The sequence below is a fragment of the Electrona antarctica genome (genome assembly GCF_951216825.1).
Source record: "Electrona antarctica genome assembly, chromosome: 11".
Lineage (NCBI taxonomy): Eukaryota > Metazoa > Chordata > Actinopteri > Myctophiformes > Myctophidae > Electrona > Electrona antarctica.
The window spans coordinates 19,866,084-19,888,681 of NC_136792.1; the positions used below are offsets into that span (position 1 = coordinate 19,866,084).

At 42.6% G+C, this 22,598-nt stretch overlaps 1 protein-coding gene across 3 annotated transcripts in view; it reads left to right on the plus strand.

Moving 5' to 3' along the window:
• Positions 1-22,598, plus strand: part of stard13b (StAR related lipid transfer domain containing 13b) — a gene marked incomplete at its 5' end in the record, with an annotated part of 56,665 nt that overhangs the window by 12,876 nt on the left and 21,191 nt on the right. The window contains one exon of one of the 3 annotated variants that reach the window (XM_079514817.1): positions 3,710-3,827. The exons of 1 other annotated variant lie outside the window; for it this stretch is intronic. In XM_079514817.1, the coding sequence (XP_079370943.1) occupies positions 3,710-3,827 (118 nt within the window). Of the gene's footprint in view, positions 1-3,709; positions 3,828-14,071; positions 14,284-22,598 lie in introns of those variants that run through there. One more of the 3 variants, XM_079514816.1, reaches the window with a different exon arrangement.

Here is a 22,598-nt window from a genome sequence, read left to right on the forward strand (position 1 = left end):
CTCTGACACTGAAAGATTTACCCATAAAGGGTCAATTTAGCAATACCAGAAATGTAATCACATTCATACATTCAGGGCAGTTTCTTCTGTGTGAAATGGTCTTACGTTCTCTAAATAAAATAATAGAAACCAATAAAAACCAAATCACCATTGTTAGTGTGTATGTGTAAGAGAGAGGGAAAGAGAGAAAGGTACTTGTGATGTGATTAAAGCCTTACTGTTCTAATGAGGACCAGGTGGTGAATGGTGTAAAGGTTTTCCCAGGGATTTTTGTGGGAGAATGGAGCGTTAAACCTGACAGCATTACATGCTTTGTCATTCCCCTCTTTTACAACAATTAAACAATAGTCATGTACGCTTGTCGTGCCAGCTTTACATTCTTCAAGCCTCTTTATACAAAATGTATTTGAGCCCATGGACCAGTCACTTCTACAACACATTTATGATTATCTAAACTAACATTTGAGTTATTTTTGTCTCGCTTAACATTGTCATGCAGGCAGCCAGGTTATGCTACAACAGGCATAATGTAGATTGGCCTAACCATAATGGCCTATTATCCAGAGGATGGTTCATTATTCAAAATTCTACTCGCTGTATGGATCATCTGTCGTCTTTTGAAAAACACAAGAGATGACTGGATCTAATTGATTGTCAGTGGGAGATTAACAGTTCCATGAAGGACATCGTCCGCTGGCAAGGTAACCATGACGTTATAGCTGTCCCCTAAGCAAACAGAATTAGTGGCCAGTTTAAAGGATGGGGACCGGACTTTGTGTAAGCAGAGCACGGCTCCTCCTTCCCCAACCCCATAATCTAAACCCAGATATACACCACATGTGGGACTCCTCTGGAAAATGAACTCGGCTTGGGAATATATGGTCAGGAAATTTATAGCACATGCCTGGGACGAGCCTTCGGGGGCCAGGGGAGAGCTCCCCGAGCCTTGTTTCCATTAGGCTGGGAAGTGTAATCTCCCAGACTATTCAAGGGGCCTGGTGTGGGACCTCCTGGCCAACAACATGACCCAATCACAGACTAGAAATCAGTTTCCTCACATCTGGGATTTTCCCACTGCAGCTATCGGGCAGCATTCCACATCAGTCACCGGACACAAGCATCGGGCGCGAGCACACACGCGCGCACGCACGCACGCACGCACGCACGCACGCACGCACGCACGCACGCACGCACGCACGCACGCACACACACACACACACACACACACACACACACACACACACACACACACACACACACACACACACACACACACACACACACACACACTCAACTAAGTATACAAATAAGTGTGTGTGTGTGTGTGTGTGTGTGTGTGTGTGTGTGTGTGTGTGTGTGTGTGTGTGTGTGACAGTGACAGAGAGAGTAAAAAGGAGAAATAGACAAGAAGAAGAGACAAGAGAACATACTGTATCTGCCACAATATGGCAGATTTTCAGGGAAGGAAGAGAATTGGTGTTCTGTATTTCTAACATTGTCTGGCCAAAACAAACAAGTGAGTGAGTCAGTGAAGGCAAACATTCTCAAGCTGATTGACATTTCCTCTTCTTGTATCTGCTATTACTTCCACTATTACAAACTCAGCCACAGGTCAAGTCATTAATTGTCTAGGCAGTAGGCACAATACTCTTTTAAAAGATAACAACAATCTCTTTCTTTGAGGATGAACACAACCTCTAGTGGCCGCTGGCGTAGCTTTTATACTTGTTTTTGGGAAGATGAAAAAAAGATGAGTGGTACACAAAAATTTTCAGTGTTTATTTAACCACCTGATCCCTATATATACTTAGTTTACCCCCCCACTCCCAGAACTCTATACTAGATACTCTAGTATTTTCCTCTATAGCAAAACTCTTTGCCGAATATAGCACAGCGCAACACTTTCATGTTGTTACAAATAGATAAATGAACACTGAGGATTTTACTGCCTCTTTGGTGATTGATGCTGAAAGAGGTCCAAACCTGACGTCTCACTCCATACATCACTTTTACTCTCTTTTTGGTTGACAGGTATGGCATTTGTCCAGTCTAACCCTGGATTCCACACCCTGTCAGTCACTTAAGAGCTGGAAAGATGGACACCTTGTTTACACAGCACTGTCATCCACATACACTCATTCATTATCCTTCTTTCACCCTGACACTAATAATTTTATTTTGTAGATGATGAATGGGCAAAATATGTTTTATCAAGCTGCTTTAGTGAAACGCTTTCTGTCAAAAGGAAATTCCTCTAAGAAAGGAGATACACACTGTGTACTTGTGATGCAATTATTGCAAGTGACACTGTGTACAACAACGTATAAACTGGTCTTAACTTTCGTATTATCACCGGAAAATAATGGTCTCCTAAGACTTTTCTACTCTTCTATCTATTGAAACAGGTTCTCTAGAGACTAGAGTGCGTGCGTGTGTGCGTGCGTGCGTGTGAGAAAGAGAGAGGGGGGGTGCATCCAAATATGCAGTTTTCTGTCCTGTAAGCATAGACACTAGACAAGTGGGGCTGAAAATAGCATGGCAGTCACCGTCACCCGGTGAGAGGTCACACTCTCAAAAACAAATGGCAACACAGTCATGAGAGTATGAGATCGACCATGTCCTCTTTAACATGTTTCGTGTTCGAGTAGGCTACTTTAACGCATCCCTTGTACAGTATATTGTCTGGCATAAACGTTGTTTCAACTGACTGATGATCAATATATTTTCTAATCCCATTCAGTTTGAGGCAGTTTCCTGGTTGGGTAACTTCTGACACTGCCATCATTTCACTGGAAGATAGATAGCCAATACTGAGCCATAATTGTTTCCATCCACACAAATGGCCATTGATAGCCGCACATTTTACTACAGTGTGTGACATTGCAATATGAATCAGCCATCCACGACTCTGTGGCTTAGGGCCGATGTTGAAATGAAGTAATGCTCACCAAGCCGAGGTGGGCAAACAAAAGTCAGAGGAGCTCAACTTTTATTTACACTAATACCAGTGAATTCCCATGAAAGCAATATGGCTGATTTGATTTTATAACTTTCAAAGGAAAGGTTTTGCAGTTATTTCCTATAATGATTATGGAATTATTATCCTACTTCCTCTCCCAAAGATGTGGTGACTACAGTAGTAGGCCTAGTAGATCATATTTTCATTAGTCTAATGTTATCATCTCTTTTATAAAATCACACAAAAGCAAATGCGGCTGAACATGGAGAGGTCATTTGATGCCTCTTAAATTGGTAGGCTAAATAAATAGAGAGAGAGAGAGAGAGAGAGAGAGAGAGTAGAGAAGGACAGCGAGTGGGGGGAGTTGGGGGTTGGGGGTGAGTGGTCTTTTAGCCTTGCATTGCCTACTGTGTGGATGAGCTTGGAGCCACACACACACACACACACACACACACACACATCTGGTCTGAACTGAGAAGGTCTACCTCTATAACTTGGTTCTGCTGCTTATTCACTGCTTTCGCCTGAAGGATTTCCTATTGGGATATGAACTCGATTATTTTCCAAAATTCTGAGGCAGAGGACCACGTCCGGAGTAACCAGCGTTTGAGGACCAGTCAAAGCCACAGTTGCAGTAGGCTAGTCTATAGTCTATCAAGAAATTAAGGTGCGCTTTTTACGGGACATCAATCACATAACGGATTGTGAGAGAAGAGGATTTTGTTATTATGACCGAGTCAAGGACTTGCAATGACATCTAAACGAAAGTCATTGAAGCTCAGGCGATCTTTCAGTGAGCAGTTAAGGAACTCCACGTCCAAAGCTTGGGATTTACTATGGAGAAACATCAGGGAGCGGCGGCTCGCAGGTCAGTAGCTAGGCTGAATATCTCTTGTAATGTACAAAATGTAAGTTTATTGAATATAAATAGAATTAAAAGATAGAAATGCCAAAAACAAACATTTTTAATTTAAATAAAACACTTTGCCTGGTAGGCTGGGCATTTTTATGGATTCAGCGAAATTAATAGACTACCGTACACTGGGCAACTTTACCAAATTCAATGCGCCGGACATGTTTCACACAAATACACAGATTCTATTTTAAAACAAGTAGGCTAGGCCACGGAGTGGCGCTGATGCTTCGCTCTTACTTGCAACGCACAAAAGTAGGATAACCTGCCTATGTGTAACTGGCATTGCGACAAATTATCAATACAATGGACGATTAGCGCTAGTTTATTATGCTGTTGTAGGCATGTGTCGGCAGGTAGGATGCCACTGACATTCTGACAAAGATGTGTTTAAAATTGGTTGCAGGCGGTGAAAGATGATTGTGATCAATTGACAGCATGACAGGAGTTGGTTAGGTTTATTCGTGTAATTGCAATAGTCTATTGATAGTCATAGGCCTACATGACTGACAAGTTTAGGGTGACCAGATGTCCCTCTTTGCGTGGGACAGTCCCTCATTTCCAAGACTTCAGGCGTCCCACAAATTGACCCCCTGTCCCACATTGTGACTGACAGGCAATTGCATCAGTGTTCAAAGGCCCTAAAAGTCCCACTTGTCCCACACAAGCGATACTTCTGTCCCTCAAATGAACAGGTTGGATCTGGTCACCCTACTGACAACGACGAACGCAGAGCCTATTAACCTAAAAAACACGATAGCCTACTGCACAGTGCACACTAGACTAGTGAATGGGATACCTACAGTATTTCATTCGGCTGTTTGTGTTTAGTAATTATGCAGGTCCTCTGTTTTGAAAGTGTGTGTGTGTGTGTGTGTGTGTGTGTGTGTGTGTGTGTGTGTGTGTGTGTGTGTGTGTGTGTGTGATTGATTGATTGAAGTATTTATTAAGTTGCAGAATTACAGTAGCCTACATTTCAAGCACAACTCAATACAAAAACTGTTAACTGTGAGTGGACGACACCATACAAGCATATAGGCCTACACTTGTTTAAAATAGGGCCCACCGTTTTCAATTCATCAAAACATTTAGACATATGCCTACACTTCTATATAGCCAAAGACTCATATAGAGGCAAAAAGGGAAAAAACATAGGCTATAGAGGGGGGGGGAGTGGGTGGGGGATTCAGATTTTACAGGGGGCAGTTTTGAATTGCAGCCGTCCGTAGGTGCCCTTTGAGAGCGGTTTTGAAGGAGTCAAGGGATTCGCATGTCTTAATGACTGCAGGGCGTTCCACATTTTGGTGGCATAGGAGCGAAATTAATTTAGTCCCTTTTCAGTGCCGAATCTGGGTTGCACATGGTTTGTTGCGCTCCCTCTGGTGTTGTGAGTGTGGACTTCACAGTATTTAGACAGGTATATGGGTATCTTGGTAGTATATCGAATCTTGTGGACCAGACCCATTGCAAGATGCTGTACTCTGTTGTCAACCCTAAGCCATTCCAGCCTGTCAAAGTGGGCAGGGGTGAGGTGGGTTCGGGGAGAGAGGCCAAGTAGAAGCCTGCGTTGTTTTGGGAAGTCTGGAGCCTTGTTTTAAGGGCCTTTGAGGTGCTGTGGTACCAAGAGGTGCAAGCGTAGTCGAAGAAACCTTGTACGAGGGCTCCTGTTAGGGTCTTCAAGGTGTTTTGTCGACCAGTGAGGAGATCCTGTATAGGAATCTTGTTCTTTGGTTGACGTTTTAGATTACGTTGGTGGCCATTTTATCACCGGAAAGATTTTCCTCCAGGATGGACCCTAGGTAGGTAATTTCCTCTTTTCGTGTGATAATACTGTCACCCACTCTAATCAAGAAGCCATCTGCCTTGCTGAGATTACTGCTTGATCCAAAAAGAATGAATTCAGTTTTTCCCAGGTGTAAAGATAGTTTGTTATCCGTGAGCCAGGTGCAGAATCTACCGAGTTCAGAGCTGAGGGCCTTTTCAACCTGCAGTTTGTTCCTGTCCGAGACCAGCAGTGCTGAGTCATCTGCAAACAGGAACAAGTTGCAGTCACAAGCTGATGTCGTTTACATAAATTAGGAACAGTAAAGTCCCTAGTATGCTTCCTTGTGGAACACCAAGGCTCACTGGGAGGGGAGGGGACAGTGTTCCGTTCACCTCCACCATCTGTTCTCTACCCTCCAGGTAAATGGTAAATGGTAAATGGTGCATTTATATAGCGCCTTTATCCAAGGCGCTTTACATAGATTGTGCATTACATTCACCCATTCACACGCACATTCATACACCGATTGCGGCGGAAGCAATGCAAGGTACCAACCAGCACATCAGGAGAAATTTGGGGTTCAGTGTCTTGCCCAAGGACACTTCGACATGTAGACAGGAGGAGGAGCCGGGATTCGAACCGCCGACCCATGGATCATTGGACGACCTGCTCTACCTCTTGAGCCACAGTCGCCCCAGCTCACTGATGTGCTATATCAACAATTGCTTTTAGCTTGTTAACCAGTATGGAGTGGTTCACGGTGTCAAAAGCCTTTTGGAGGTCCAGCATGGATGCCGCAGTATTTACCAGTATCCACCTCTTGTTTGATCTGGTCACTTAAATAGAGGAGGCATGTGTCAGTGGAGTGGGATGTTCTGAAGCCGGATTGAAATTCGTACATAATTTTTTTTTGTGGCAAGATACTTTTCAACCTGTTCATAGACTATTTTTTAGGATAAGATGCAATTTTTTCCAGAATTGCATCTTTCTAGTTATTCTCTGCATTAGTGAAACTCAGGGTGGACCATGATGCAATAATCAAAGTCTACCACTAGGTGCAGCTCACATGAGCTATATTGCTCAAATTGGATAAATAGCCACCTACCTTTTTGCTTTGTCCTCACAAAAACACAACTTTATTGAGTATTTAGACAGTAGATAATTATTCCAGATACAGACAAAATTAGTGTGTTCTCTTGTGATCTTTTTTGTTTTGTGCGTGAGATTTAAGACAGGCACAACCTCCATTGCAGCAGCCCACAAACACATTTAACTGGGGTAGCCTACAGGAGCAGCTGACTCTGTGACATTGTTTGAATACTTAATACATGAATCACATTCTGTTCCATTCCATGTGTGTTTCAGTGATGTGTCAAGAATCTGGCAGCCTCAGCAATCTCACACAGTAAAACCCTCTGTGTTCATTTATCAATTTGGGCCCATTTGTTAAATTAACTGTGCTGTACAGTTAATGCTTCCAAAATAATGAGAGTGATGCTCCTGACTTACTACTGGTTGACATACTGCCTATCTGGTGTGTGCTGCTTAAAAATCATGGCTCAATGAATGGTTGTTGTTGCCTCAAGGTTGGTATAAGGTCAATATGGTGTAAAGGATTTAGAACAGCAGTTGTATTAGACATTAGTTAGTAGCACTCAAAGTAGAGAGGATTTACAGAGGATTTAGACCAGCAGTTGAACCAGGTAGTAGACACTACCGGACACTGTACTTCAAAGTAGCTTATAAAGGGACTCTATAGGGACTCAGAGCAGCAGTCCCAGACAGCAGAGAGCTCTAGGACTCAGAGCAACAGTCGTACTCAGACAGAGAACTCTTTAGGGACTCAGAGCAGCAGTCCCAGACTAGCCTGGCTAATAAGCCAGACCGAATCAGCCGTTGGCAAAAAAAAAGCCTGCCGGCGCGACAGTGTTGTGTGATATTAGTCTGGCTTATTAGCCAGGCTAGTCCCAGACAGCAGAGAGCTCTAGGACTCAGAGCAGCAGTCGTACTCAGACAGAGAACTCTATAGGGACTCAGTTTTTTTTCTGATGCCAGTGGTGAGCGCACTGCATGGCGTGCTCTGCTTGCGCACTAGTAGGCCATACATACCATGGCCTACTTGTGTGCAAGGCGCAAGTTGGCATCTCGAGAGAGAGAGTGCATTTCTAGTTTAACTCTGAGATCATAAAACCACTGTTTTATTGTCATAGAAGTTTCATTTTAAATTGTCTCATATAAGCAGGGGGCACATTATTATTTTTGGCTAGTATCCGGTACTCAAAGGAGCACCTGTACGTATCCTGCCACAACGTTATGCTGCTTTCACACGGGCAGATGCAAAAAAAGATGCAAAGTGTATTTAAACACTTTAATATTTTCACAGTGCATTTTTGGCATGCAGTGAACTCTAGTGTATAAATGGTCATGCAGAGCAAAGCATCTTTGACAAATAGATATTTGATATGTCTGTCTATAATCTATCTAGATATCTATCTAGATATCTATAGCCTATATGCGCAAAAACTGGATTCTGTTTTGAGGTGTCGCCTGTGTTGAAGTGTGACTGTGAAGGATCAGCATAATATAATTTATGGTTTTTGATAGTACATTAATAGAACTGTGTGTGCTATTATAATAATAATATGTGAGAGGGCGTTCTTTACTGTGATTATGGGTGGAATGACGGTGGTGATGTGGCTGAGGATGAGGTTCAGGGTGGCCTGGTGGTTAGAAAGACCATGCTGCAGGTTCCATACTGAATCTGTACCCAGTTGAGGAAAGTAACTATACCTGTGTGTACATGTTTACAAGTATTACTTTAGTTTAGGAGTATTTCACATTTTCAGTACTTTTACTTCTACTCCACTACATCTCAAGATTGTACTTTTACTTCACTACCCTTAAGGTCCCTGCACACTGGACACGTTTTCGGATTTTTATCTGCGTTTTACTTTAGTTTAGGAGTATTTCACATTTTCAGTACTTTTACTTCTACTCCACTACATCTCAAGATTGTACTTTTACTTCACTCCCTTAAGGTCCCTGCACACTGGACACGTTTTATCTGCGTTTTTCCGTTGGTTTTCTGAAAAACGTGTCCAGTGTGCAACCACCTTTATTGTTACAAAACATATTAACCACTTCAGCCCATAGGCTTAGGCTTCATTCCTGCTCCTTTTCGAACTGTACTATATTTAGTTTTTCTTTTGTTTTAACGTTTCTTTCTTTTAATGCATTATTGTATATTTTGTATTTTTATTGTCATTTTATTTAAAAGAGTTCGAAATAAACATTCATTCATTCATAGGCTATACTTGGTGAGACAGGTTGTGAGCTTGACTATTTTCAAAATAATTTTATACATCAGGAAAAAAAATTATTGCATAATAAGTACTTTTACTTTAGATACTTTGAGTATATTCTGATGCCAATAACTTATTATACAAGTACATTTTTAATATACCAGACTTGTATTTCTACAATGTGGTATTGATAGTTTTTCCATCACTGTCTGACAGTATCTGTACCTGTGTGCACCAAAAAATGAGGAATTTGATAGTTGGGCGGTCTCTGATAGTAATTGAATATAATTTAACTCCTAATTACACATTGTTCATCCATATGACATTATCTAAAATATGAGTCTAAGCCTTATTACTGAAGATGTGTCTAAGGTTTGAATACCAAAAATGATGCATGTGTAGTTGTGTACAACAAGAGCATTGCTATGCAGCCAAATGTAAGTTGTGAATCACATTGATAACAGTTCCTGCCTGAAGTGGAATGCCTGCTGCTGTTACACTTCTATCATTTTCCACACTTTGTTGACATTCGTGCTCTAATATGAGAAAAGAAAAAGACACCCCTGCATCATAAATCATTTTGAATGAATTAAGTTAATTTGTGATTAACTGCAGCCCAGCACCAGAATTCAACACAGCCGGTCAGGCTGTTTGGCTCATGGGGTGGAATTCATCAGTCATATTGGGACTGCTTAAGCCACAAACGTAGCCACGTCATAGCCAAGCTTCCCTGGGCAGATTACACGTGTCTGCCACTGAAAACATACCACATCAAACTGGTACCTAAACATTACGCAGCTGCCTCTGATCTCTCTATGCCTTGGGACCAAACCTGACTCACAAAAAAGAATCCCTTGTGACTACACCTGTCTGGATTCTGAAATGATAGCTGAGTGCTGAATGACAACTGGACTTCTCTTTACAATGACTGTTGTTTCAAATGGAATTTAATTGGTTGTTCCACAATGACGTGTGTGTGTGTGTGTGTGTGTGTGTGTGTGTGTGTGTGTGTGTGTGTGTGTGTGTGTGTGTGTGTGTGTGTGTGTGTGTGTGTGTGTGTGTGTGTGTGTGTGTGTGCGCGTGCGTGCGACGTGCGTGTGCATCTGTAGGTGTGTGTGTGTGTGTGTGTGTGTGTGTGTGTGTGTGTGTGCACGGAGAGAAGTATATCTCAATATTGCAATTAAATAAATTAAATAATAAAATCCCCTGTTTGTCACTCAGACATGTGTGTGTGTGTGCGTGCGTGTGCTTGAAAGTGTTTGCATGACGTGAGACAAGACTCCTTTGCCATTGCTGTCTAGTAATTCCGCTCTGAAACGTAGACAGGGCGTGTTAGAACAAGTTTGATAAGGACTGCAGCCACAGCGGCTGACACATGACACTCCTTCCAAGGACACAGAACAACAGCTATTTCTCCATGGCATGAAGAACCACCCAGCACTGCCAAAGTCTAGGTCTCATACGCAACAATCTGGGAACCTAGTAGGTACAAATAAAATAAAAATAACAATCCCCTGGGGGCACTACCTCTTTTTTGTGTAGAAACCATAGAGTATATAAAGGATAGAGACCGAACTGGAGCACTAGCCCCGCCCCCAAGCTATTAATTTCGATGGAGTTGCTCAGTGGCGTTTTGAAGCACCCGGAAGACTGCCGGAAGTACCTCCTCCGGACCTCAAATTGACGTAGGGAGTGATGGTCCTACGTGTTAAAGCCCAGCTGCACGGGGTTTCCTCGTCATGAATCCACGGGTCCGCCTGCAGTCCTTCCTCGTACCACTAGGGCCCAGAGCTTCAACGTTGAATAGCCTCACTGGCCCCTTGGTAGAAACAGGAACTAGATTTGCTTCCTCCCCTTTCTTCATCCACTTCCTCCCCGGTGCCTCTGTTTATTCCGATTAGCAATAGCACTACAGGTTTAGGGCAGTGACAGATTCTGCTAATGTCTTGAGATTACATACACAGTGAAATCTGCACTGTGCAGTGATAATTTAACAAATGTAACACAAATATACACACGTAAGGGTCCATTTGGTTACATTGGTACTCTCTGAGTTGCAAATAGATGAAAGAAAAGGGGTGTAAGTGATAATTATTGTTAAAAATAAGTGTTAAATTGCTCTTTAGTAAATAGGAAATACTTTTCAGGTCAGGATCCCAGTTTTATCCCATCAGGAATAAGAACTCAGGATACTATAGGATAAACAAGTTAAACTAGAAAAAGTGCCCCTCTGGCCTACCAGGATAGGATTGTTTGTGACGTAACAGTACAGGTGCATTGCGCGAATATATATTGTGTTATAGTGCCACCATGAGGATGATTAGAAAAATGTCAAGTGGCATTTCTTCCTCAGCCTAGTGGGAATATGCGTGCACAGTTTCACCACACTTGAACACGCTGCGTTCATGATTTGCGGCATTTTGTATGAAACGGGCCCCTCCTGAAAACCTTGGAAGGCAATCTTAGGCAATCAGGGTGGAATATGAAAAATCAAACAGACCTGTCTTGATCACATGACTATAGAGATCATGTTTACGATTTTGTGTGAGATTTCGGCCTCATGGTGGCGCTATAACAGGCAACTGAAAAATGCAGGGCAAAGGTTTTTCCATGGCCTCTAGGGAGTGTGCATACGAAATTGTACACACATTGGTGCAGTTATAGGTAACCGTGTGGCGATCAGGAATGTGTGTATAATTTCACGGAAATCGCACACTGTGTTCATGATTTGTGGCATTTTGTTCGATACTGACCAATCCTGTGAGCTTTGGAATCTTAGCCAATCGGGATGGAATATGGGAAATGGGACAGATCCGTGTTGATCACATATATAGACTATAGAGATGGTGTATACCAATTTGCGTGATGTATGGATAAAATGTGTACAAATGAAATGTGTTTAGCAAAAATCTGTGCTATAACAGGCCGAAGAATTTGGGGTAGAGGTTAGTCGTTGGCGTCCAGGGAGTGTTTTTTAGGATCTGGTACCTGAAATAATTGCTACTTTGTACGTACACAGTTAAATCCACAGTGTTAATTGAACTCAGAGAGAGTGTAAAACTGGGAGTGTGCGTATCTACAAGATTAACAGTTGGGTCAACACATGAAATCATCTACTCAATGTCACACCACCACCCAATACCTGAGCAAACTGTATGACTCTTTTAAAATAGCTCCTGGTGGAGGTGTGTAGAACACTGTTACGCCCCAGACAGGTTATATGAAAACGTGTTGGTGGCTCTGAAGTGTGTTGCTGAATTGTGATCTTTGTGTGCTTAAAAGCTAGGGTGTGTTTTTTTGCCAGTCACGATGTGGAACCAGACACAGGGGCTGTGTTGTGACTCTATTCATAAGTATGGCCCCTGTGCTTTAACTGCCAAAGCGGTCTGTATGGCTGTCGTGAGTGGCTGGCTTTGATTGGCAGCGGGTGGAGTCTGTTTGCAGTGCACCGATATGGACTATATTTCAGGTGTAAGCGGCGTTGTTCTCCATACTGTAAATCCATTGATACAACTTGTATTTTAAGGACTTTATTTCTGCATAATATGAAAGTTTTTCGTCACCATGACTGATTCAGTCATTTGTATACCGATACCAATATAAAAGTCCAAGATGTCTTTCTCTTTAAACTCTTGGCTTTCGCTGAAGGATAATTTACACTTAGTAGCTCACCATCATAACCCATGCGGCTGGTAAAGACATGTCATACAGTAATAGAAGATAGATACCAGTAAATCGTCCTAAAGGGCGAGGGACCACAAGGTCGTGCTGAAACAACAGAGCTTATTAATACGGCACAGTTGAGAAGCAGAAGTTAAACATTTAATCTGGTGTCAGTGAGGTCAGATATAGAGTTGCTGGCCGGCTCCATATATTCAGATCTAGTGTGTCAAACCATGTATGTATGGCTAGCCAGGGTTTGATGAGGTCAGTGTCGTGATCTTCATATATGGAGATCCAGGTGATGATAGTCAGCTCCACATATGGAGAGGCCTAGTCCAGCTGGTTTTCTTATTGGCTGACATCGCTGTGCTAGTCCAGTTGCCTTTCTCATTGGCTGCTAAACCACGATGCGCTGTGTGTGTGTGTGTGTGTGTGTGTGTGTGTGTGTGTGTGTGTGTGTGTGTGTGTGTGTGTGTTTAAATTCCCATTGACAATGAATGGACAATTTTACGTCATAGTGTTTGAGCAAATAGGCATAATGTCTATTTTACACCATGATGATGTATGATGATAAGAGTGCCCCTCACTTCACACGGGTGGGATTTTTTATGTGTAAACAAGTTGTAAACAAGTGTAATGCTTTATCATGGTGTCGTCCACAGTAACGGTTTTTGTATTGAGTTGTGCTTTCATTTGAAATGTACCCATTCTGAATACTGTTAATAAATCAATCAATCAATCAATCACTAAAAGAGCATTGAAATGTACTTCCATTCAGTCAGTCTTGAGTCTTGGGGGTCCATTTCAACTGAACAGAAATGTCATGTTTTCCCTGACTAGCGTATTGTTAGATTGTAGGGATCTAAAATCCTCATTATATAAGGTGTTCAAATTAAAAGGGTTTTTCTCCAGGGATCCTCACACTTTGTGGAGACTTGCTAAGAGTTAAGAGGCTTTGGCTTGCTGGACGCTGGGAGTTGCGTGAGGGGGTTGGGGAACAGAAATTAGCATTCTAACACCAAGAAAACAACTTCTCTCACCCTCAGTGCTTTTCACGGCAAAGCACAGACTCACTGGTAAAAGTGAAACTGGCACGTGCGTGAACGGCAACAGCAGGCAAGTTGTTCTTGTGCTGGGTGGGTCTAAAGGCCACTATTTTCCTAAGCCTTCCACTACCTCTCCCCTTACTCAGTTCATAGGCATTCCACTGGTATTTATATTTCCCTCCAGACCAGGGGAAAGCTGACAAGCGCCCACACAGACGTTGGATTCAGCTCAGCATGGTGGGCAGGACTCCAAGTGCTTCCTGACTATTGGCTACTCTGTGGTCACGTGACTTGGAGAGGTAGAGTGAAGTGTTGGCACTCCTCCCCCTGAGCTGTACTCCCTCTGCTCTCTCTCTGCTCATTTTTAGGCTGCTTGCGTCTGTATGTGAAGTCTTCTGTTAGTAGGAGAGAGTAGTAGTGGAGTGGTCAGGGACCAGTTCTAGCGGTGTCAGTTCTGGAGATCATACCAGCCATGTTTAGGGAACTCCCAAGGTCCCCAAGCAGCGAGTGCCTTGGGAGTATGACCCCAGAGACTCAGGACATCTACCTGAGAATGGACCATCACAGGAGACGCTCTGGATACAGATTGGGAAGGATCATTGCCAGGCAGCAACTGTTGAAGAGGATTGCTGGAGGTATGAAAGGAGTTTGGATAGAAGTGCAAGATACAAAAGCAGAAATATGGTCTTATACATACCGTATATAAGTACATGTTCTTTGACCTAACAGCCAGTCATAGTGTCTCTATGCGGTCTTAAGCCGATGCAGTTGGCGGGCCTATCATTTACAAATGTAACTTGTTGCTAAGCTGCAGTCAGATTGTAGAATGAACCTAAAGCACCACATTTCTGGGTTTACATATGGTTTATAGATGGTTTGGGGGTGACCAAATACCAGGTGGCCCTCACACAAAAAGTTGTATTGTGCTACTGACATCATTGGTTTGGGGACAGCTGATGACTTTTGTCACAACAACTCTCTTGTTTCTCCTGTCATTAACCCCCACAGTCAACAAAAGATGGAATTCCATACAAATAATGTGTTGGAAAGGAGACCCTGTCTATTGCCTGAAGTGCAATAACAAGGAACACCATACTTGACCTTCAGTTGTCATGGCTTCCCTTTTTTTTGCTATACTCACTGCACTGTATGCAGGGTCAAAAACAAACACTGATAGCCAGGTGATAAGCATCGCATTGCAGTGATCAGACATGTAACTAGGAAAAAATAAGATGATGAAGCCAATATCTTGTCTGCCTGACATTTTCCTGTCCTTGGGGAGGGGGGGGGGGTCATTGGAGGACAGTTGTTTATGTTTATGTTGTATATATCTAGACAAAACAGTGTTGTACCACCATGGGACCTGCCACTCCCCTCAGCTTTGTTCAATGTTGTCTCACAACTCACTTGACAATCAAATCTATCTGGTGTTTATAGGCCAGGTCTGTGAGGATGGGGGTGGGGCACACATAACAAAACCACGCCCCTCCTTCCTGCAGGTGAGTGGCCTCAAGCTGGATCAAAGTGTGGCCACATTTCATAACAACACGTTCCATTAGCAGAGGCCTCCACCACCACTAATCGATCCAGAACATAGCTGTCCTCCCAGTCACAGTCCTCTCCTCACACGGTGATACATCAGTTCCATGATGCACCCTACTCTGGGGGAAATTACCTGTATCATCACAGAGGATTAAATCAACACATCAAGCATGTCTTTTGTTGGTTCTAGAAATGAAAGACCCACAGGACTTCACTGAATGACATGCTGTGGAGCAAATCCTGGTGGTCTGATGTCTCTAGGCGTGTGGAGTCATGTACCATTACTGGGCTTGTGTTTTCAGATTATAACTGTCTGGTTTAAGCAAACCAACAATTTCTGTCATCTGTGATGTACATCTTTGAAATGTGTTCTATGCGCGCTTCAGTTTTGTTTTACTCCATTATTCCATTAACATTTCTTACTTCTTAGCCTACAATAGATTCTTAGCCTACAATAGATTCTTAGCCTACAGCCAGAATAGATTCTTAGCCTACAGCCAGAATAGAGGCAACTTGCTAAAGAGAGGAATTTGTCTCTTTTGCAAGTCTGTCTACCACGATTTCAAAGCTGCTGTAGAAAAGAGATCTTTATACCTCTACAGCTGGTACTGTAACTCCTCCCAGCAGTCTATAAGTCTGTGTGTGTGTGTGTGTGTGTGTGTGTGTGTGTGTGTGTGTGTGTGTGTGTGTGTGTGTGTGTGTGTGTGTGTGTGTGTGTGTGTGTGTGTGTGTGTGTGTGTGTGTGTGTGTGTCAGTGCATGTGAGTGTATGTGTATTCAGGGTGTGTTTTCAGTGTGCTTGATAGCATCGTCGGCATCAGCAAGGCCAAAGATGGCTGATCAAATGTACACTGATTGGATCATGACTTGTCTCACACTATAAACAAAGCAGTGCGACTCAATCAACTGATACAGAGGATAAAAGTAACTGTATGTTCCAGAGAGTGTGTACTGTGTGCCTTTATCTTAAAGTAGATTGAATTTAACCAGGAAACGTGTGTCAAAGGGTCGTCCTGCTCTTTAGGTCAGCAGTGTAACATTGTATAGGAAAACTATATGATACAATATTATGTTAAATTAATCCTCTTTTAGCATTGAGGTAGGACAGCAGTGTGGCGGGTCAGGGGAGTGATCTCCTTGCTTTTCAACGGCTTCTGCATTCCAGCTGGTCAGCCCTGTTGACATAGCAGACTGAAAGTGAGTGGGGGCCGTAGTGACTGGCAGAGTTACTCACATATATTGTTTCACCCTGAATTCCAGGGAGGCTTGTGGGGGTCTTAGTCATGTTTCCGATTTGATGACATTTGTGTACCACCAGAGATATGTGTGTGGGTCCTCATTCAGGGAATCAATGCACCCGTGACCTGCTGTCAATGTGCGTCACTGCTCTGTATTCCCATAAATAGCCTAATATTGTCGTTGTTGGCCAGAAACCATATTTAATCTTAATCTTTTTATGTTCTTTTTTAAACGGATGCCCTATTTTCTAATATGTTGTATGTATGACAATGGCACAACAAAGTAGCAAAGCCGATCACATGTCGACACATTGTGTGAGCTTGTAGATTTGGTATTTGAACTATTTATTTTAAAAAATGCTACAAAATTGTCACCTATACTGGCATGCCTAAAATATGGACGCCAGGTTGAAAGCTGTTAAGTCGGTCTGTGGATTTTATAAATATTAACCAAAGAAAAGTAAGAGGTTATGACTAAATAATAACTACATTGCTCCAATGCTACACAGCTTACTTTTCTTTTCCACTTCCTGAATAGTAGTGGTTTTCTGACAGCAAAGATTGCCCGACAATGGCACAAAAAAGTATCAAATCCGATCACGTGTCGACACATTGTGAGCTTTTAAGAGAGGGTTTTGTTTTGTCTTTCTTTCTATAAAGTGTAATGGAAGGAAAGTGACTTTTGACTGTGCTGCGGTAGTACTTTTGTGCAAGCCAAGGGAAGGGGCCTGGTTTTATTGTAGAGGAATGTGTCTCTTTCCTGTCAATATTCCAGGGGTTTTGGAGCCGCATTCTCTACCTCATCGCTCTGGAGTGGCTACTGTGCTTCTGCATTGTTCCCATTTTCCTCCTGTGCACAGTCTCACACCATCTGGAGGCCAGATTCTCAACTCTGCACCCGTTAGTACTACTGATGCATCACTAGTAAATTGGAGTTAATTCAGCCATACAGCTCTATCACTTACAATTATTCCAGTTTGTCCACACGCGCACACACACACACACACACACACACACACACACACACACACACACACACACACACACACACACACACACACACACACACACACACACACACACACTTGTCACTTGTACGATGCAGATAGCCAGCTGTCCTGTAGGGCCTAATTTCTTTTGGCAAGCTAGAAGTAAACACTTGTATAGTGGGAGGACCGGAGCACTTGAAAGTTTTTAAGATGACGAGCTCTACTACACTCTTACCTCTCTTCTTCCTCACTACTGGATAGCCCATACTCAAAATCCTACTCCAAAAAGGGTCTTGAAGTGAGGTAGTCTTTTGTGATGTTGTAGCAGTAAAAAGATTCTCTACGGTGTGTGTGTGTGTGTGTGTGTGTGTGTGTGTGTGTGTGTGTGTGTGTGTGTGTGTGTGTGTGTGTGTGTGTGTGTGTGTGTGTGTGTGTGTGTGTGTGTGTGTGTGTGTGTGTGTGTGTGTGTGTGTGTGTGTGTGTGTGTGTGTGTGTGTGTGTGTGTGTGTGTCAAAAGCACTGAATTATTCATCAGGGGGCTCTCACAACCTGTAGCACTTCAGATAATCTGCATGTGAAACAAATTTAAACTGGCCTCGATTCAAATTGAGGTTTGATAAGTGTAATTGTAGTCTTATAGAATGTCTACTCAGTACGCAGGCATGTAGGGTGGCTTATATTCATGAACATAGCTAGCTAGCATACACCTGGTTATTATGCAAATGCAGAACGGCTCGGGCTGTTAGCCGCGCAAGTTTGTGAACGATATAAAACTTTCCTTCGTCCACATTGCGGTTATGTTAATTATTATGCTGTATAGACGAGACCGGTAAACTGCTCCGGATTCAAGGGAAAGCTGTAGTACACATGGCCGGCCTGTAGATGGCCACCCAGAAAGTCGCGTCTCCAAACTTTCCCACTCTGGAAGGTGGTTTCAAAATTAGCCGTTTAAGTCCCCCAAAACGCCCTCTCCGTGTGGCAAAAAGGGCAGATCGGCTAAATACTTGCCCAGGTAACTCAAAATACGTCCTCGTGTGTACACCACCTCAGTCTGAATTTACATTTCGTTTCACTTCATTATTCAGACTGAAAGCCCTCCCCATGGCAGCAGTTTCTGGAATGGGCGTTGTCAATGCGGCAGTCTTCGGCATACCAACCAATCAGAATAGTAGGAATTGGAAAGGAGACGACGTTGTCAATCATGTGGCTATGGCTAACCCGGTTGCTAACCAAACAAACACAGTCAACGAGCGCTACTAGCATGTAAACAAAAGCGATAAAATATGTCGAATGATGATGTTTATAAAACCTGTCGTTTCTGTAAAGAAACTATTTATCATAGGTCGATTTAATAGCCAGATTGATACGGTCGCGAGTCACCGCAGTGGGGGCATACAGCCATGTTTGTTATTTGATGCTGTCGAGTGACGGGGCTGATGGCCAATCAGCTGCTGCGATCAGATTTTCGATCAAGAGTGATGCTGCCGTTGGCAAAGTCACCAGACCTGAATCCTAAATATTTTTGTAATGGTAGCGATTCAGGGCGGGAGCCAGGCTAGGATCAAGTTCAACCTGTTTCAGCCTGGGAATTTATATTAGAGTCGACCTCATATTGGGTTTATTACTTGCGCAAGCAGAGCGTGCAAGTACTGCGATGGGCTGGGTATGTATGTATGTATGTATGTATGTATGTATGTATGTATGTATGTATGTATGTATGTATGTATGTATGTATGTATGTATGTATGTATGTATGTATGTATGTATGTCGTCCTCTCTCAGCCAATAAGGAACCACCTTTCTTGGTGACGTAACGTAACTAAGGTACGTTTCAAGGTTGGACAGCAGAGAGCTCTAGGGCTCAGAGCAGCAGTCGTACCCGGACAGCAGAGAGCTCTAGGACTCAGAGCAGCAGTCGTACCCAGACAGCAGAGAGCTCTAGGACTCAGAGCAGCAGTCGTACCCAGACAGCAGAGAGCTCTAGGACTCAGAGCAGCAGTCGTACCCAGACAGCAGAGAGCTCTAGGACTCAGAGCAGCAGTCGTACCCGGACAGCAGAGAGCTCTATAGGGACGATGGAGCGGTGATGCCAGTGGTGATCGCACCTCATGGCGCGCTCTACTTGCGCACAAGTAGGCCATACATGGCCTATTTTTGTGCAAGGCGCAAGTTGGCATCTCGACAGAGTGCATTTCTAGTTGTTTATTTATTGTTTATTACAGATTAGTCCTCATCACAGCGAAGACTACTCTTCCTGGGGTCCAAACACTCATACTTCACAATCCAATGAAAAAAAGCAGTTTCATCATCAACTTTATGTTGAAATTCGTTGTCCAGTAGTTCAAACTAAAACTAAATAAAGTGCTTAGTTTAAATTTACATTTCTTTATTTGAAACAAGGCTTCATGATATAATCAGAAACAGCTATTTTAACGCAACAAAATGAATTATCACCATTTTAGTTCATTCTGATAGTCTCTATAAACAAATCTGGAATGCTATCGGTCAAATATGACCCAAGGAGTCAAATATGACCCAAGGAGTCAAATAAAGTTAATAATATTATGTTAAAAAACGAAAACAAGTAATTTATTTTTGGAAGTGTGTTCTAATATTAGTCTATTATAGCTAGATAACATCATTATCCATTATCTTTATTATAGGAAATGTAATGAGTGATAAAAATAATAATTAGGGTTCAACCCCTTATTGTTTTCGTACGGGTTCCACCATTTTCTTCGCAGTTTTGGCAGTTCTGTGATGTCGTTTTCCACTTAATTCGGCAATATAGTAGAGGGTCGTGAGAATCGCTCAAGAACTGAAGCTCACAATCATTCGTAAAAGCACCACTGACCTTTCGGTCTCCCAATGAGTTTCGCCTTTATTTTATATATTTAATGGAGGGACAGACAGTAGGCTGACAGGAAATGGGGAGAGAGATGGGGGGGAAGACATGCAGTAAAGGCCGTCGGGATCGGGAGTCGAACCTGCGGCACACTGCCAGACTGGATTACCAGCCAAGGTGCCTGGACCACTGAGCCATGGCCCAGGCCGCTCAATCCACTCTTGACAACGTTAAGAGACGCCAATTTCGTAGCTTGGTTAACTAAACCAGTCCCACTTGAAATCACATTTCCAGTACAGCGTTGACAGACAACACCTTCACAAAAAAAACTGACTTAATCTCCAGTCTCCAATCAGTGAACGACACTAGCTGCTAGCTGCTAATGCATGGTTGATTCGAGGGGTAACCAAAAAGTGACATCATCTCCAGTCTCCAACCTAATTGTTAATTTGGAAGAGTATGACATCACTCCTCTCTTATTACTTGTTAGTCCTACTGCAGTCATTGTAGTTACAGTTACAGATTACTGAATGACTTAGTCATAGTTAAGTTAACCTATACATTTACATTGAAGTTAGATCTACAAATTGTATTTACAATGAAACACTACATTTTACCCAACCATGACTACAGTCCATCCTTCTGTCAGTCAGTCACAGAGTCACTTCAGTTATATTGCAGATATACACTACATCTCTCTGCCTAGAGGTGGCAGGATGTGCCCACGTTTTCATGTATATTTGGCTATTACACGTGTGTGCTGTGATTCTTCCTATACACAAGATAAGTGAGTTGACAGTTGCCACATGTGTGAGGATAATCATTGACAATCGGAAACAGTGAAATACCTTGGCTCCTGTGACACAGGAACACAGTCACACATTAACAGAGCCAGGCAGGAAAACTTTCCCCCGTTCAAAGGCCAATTGCATTCCACACAGAATACAATGCCAATTAACAGAAAAACCTTATTAAGCCATTTCCAATGAAAAGGAACAATTACATAATGGCATGTGACGCAAATAATGACGTCCTATTACTGTTAAGGATTTTGTGGAGAACAGTGAATGAGGTTGTGTCTGTAGCCTATATCTATTGTATTTTGTCATCTCTTTCTTTCAAAACGAAGTTTCCTGTTGGATACAATTCTTATGGTCATATTTGTTGTGTCTCACTCTCTACTAGTAGTGTAGTCTGTCAAGCTATATGTACTGTGCCAAAGTTATCTCCGTTTTGGTGCTCCACTGCCCTCCCCTGGTAAAAATGTGTACAACATTCCATTCAGAGAAAGTGTGCTTTCAGACCACAGGCATTCAGCATGCTGTGTTCATGACATGTTAAAGTCCTCCACGAGTTCTGACTGTCAGAAGACAATCTACTATGAGTGCTAACCACTAGCCATGCATGAAATAATCAGTCCTGCATTTCATATCGGCGTGGGCTGTAGAAGTTCTATGCACATGCATGCTCTCACAACTTAGATTCTCTGATAAAGCCCAACAATTGATTTCCACATTCCAAGCGCAGACTGTGCTTGGAATGTGGAAATCAATTGTTGGGCTTTATCAGATAGTGTTCTAGCTAGATAAGCAGTCAGTCAGATACACACCTCATTGCGTAAGATAACATGTGCTGCCTTGTGTCATACTATGATTATGCATATCAGCTGTGCATTCCAGGGCTACTGAATCTTGGACCCATTAAAACAGGGAAAGCACACCATGGGGCTCCATTTTCGTCACCGCTAAACCCCTTATCCCTAAACTTCTTTGCCTTTTTTTTTATTACTATTTTGCAAAATATTTTTGAATAGTTAAAATGGCCAGTCTACAAGCTCACAATGTGTCAATGTAGATTGGCTAGTTGAACTATTCAAAAATGTTTTTCAAAATAGTAAAAAAAGGCAAAGAAGGGATTTAGCGGTGACGAAAATGGAGCTTCATATACAAGCAGATACAAGCTCACAGCACGGCACAAAGCTGCAAGCTTGTACATTTGCTATTGTTGAAAGTTTTTGAAAAATGTTAAATAATTTTGAATTAACAAAAAGTTTGAGAACTACTGAATTAGAAGGCATTTGTAGAATGGGCCTCAGGTATTCATGGGTTAATTGGACCTATAGTGTAAGGATGGTTCGTTTTTTAATTTGTTCAGCACCATTCTGACATCAAGCTCCTCTCTACCCCGTACTTTGTTGCATGATCAATTAACCTTATTGCTCTTCCAAAGAGAGACCTTTGATGTTCACTTGAAATAAAAGGTAATTTTCAGAGAGCAACATCGTTGTACGACAAAATATAAATGATGCTTGTGGCCATTCCCAGAGAAGGAGGGGAT